Here is a 953-nt window from a genome sequence, read left to right as displayed (position 1 = left end):
GAATTGATGCCTAGTCTGCTTGCCCTCCTTAAGTAGCCTTTTATTAAGTCTTTCCATTTTCAAAGGAAAAAGGTTCCTTTTGCCCCAATTTCTGGAAAACTAATTGCATTTGTGTAGGGCTCCCTGTGTTAACGTCTGGAGAACTGGACAGGTATCTAGATATGTCTTTATGTGGCCTTAAAACATCAGCCTAGTATTTTATAATACCGTTGCTGCTTGCAGTCAGGCCCATTGACTTTCTTAGTGTTATTAAAAACTGGAGATGCAACCCAATGATATTAGGGAGAGTTTTATTGTAAAATAGCAGTACCTACAATTTTACATGTTTTCAAGTCTACAAAAACTCTCAGAGCAGAGACTTCTTCCTGTCTGTCACACCAGCAGACAGATTATTCATTAATTGGGAGGGAAAATTCACTTCCTGCTAAACTGGGGTAGAGGAGGGGGCACTTTAATGTCTTGGCCTCTCTCCAGCTTCTTCTCACAATCCACCAGGTAGTTGACGCCGTCGATGACAATCTGAACAAGTTCCACCTTGACCGTGAGAAAGAGGCGGGGCCACAAGGAGGAGCATGGTGGAGAAAGGAGAAGGAGAAATGATTAATTCGAGCAGGGGGTGCCTGCAGAGTCCCCAGAATGTGAACTTGCCTCTTAGCAGGACTTTATCACATGAAACCCAGGCACTTGTGGGAGGGGTGTCATCCTGAGTCTGGGGCCAGATGTGGAGGATGTCATCCTGAGTCTGGGGCCAGATGTGGAGGGTGTCACCCTGAGTCTGGGGCCAGATGTGGAGGGTGTCACCCTGAGTCTGGGGCCAGATGTGGAGGGTGTCATCCTGAGTCTGGGGCCAGATGTGGAGGGTGTCATCCTGAGGCTGGGACCAGATGTGGAGGGTGTCACCCTGAGTTGGGGCCAGATGTGGAGGGTGTCATCCTGAGGCTGGGACCAGATGT

General features: G+C 48.6%; 1 protein-coding gene across 1 annotated transcript in view; it reads right to left on the bottom strand.

Moving 5' to 3' along the window:
- Nucleotides 1-275: 275 nt before the first annotated feature.
- Ckmt2 (creatine kinase, mitochondrial 2) overlaps nt 276-953 on the bottom strand; it is a 12,992-nt gene continuing 12,314 nt past the window's right edge. The window contains exon 9 of the mRNA XM_026783811.1: nt 276-534. Coding sequence (XP_026639612.1) covers nt 415-534 — 120 coding nt within the window. The 3' untranslated portion in view covers nt 276-414. The remainder of the gene's footprint in view (nt 535-953) is intronic.

The sequence above is a fragment of the Microtus ochrogaster genome, chromosome 19 (assembly GCF_000317375.1).
Source record: "Microtus ochrogaster isolate Prairie Vole_2 chromosome 19, MicOch1.0, whole genome shotgun sequence".
NCBI classification, from domain to species: domain Eukaryota; kingdom Metazoa; phylum Chordata; class Mammalia; order Rodentia; family Cricetidae; genus Microtus; species Microtus ochrogaster.
The sequence above is the reverse complement of the archived record's forward strand: the minus strand, read 5'-3'. Positions and strand labels throughout refer to the sequence as shown.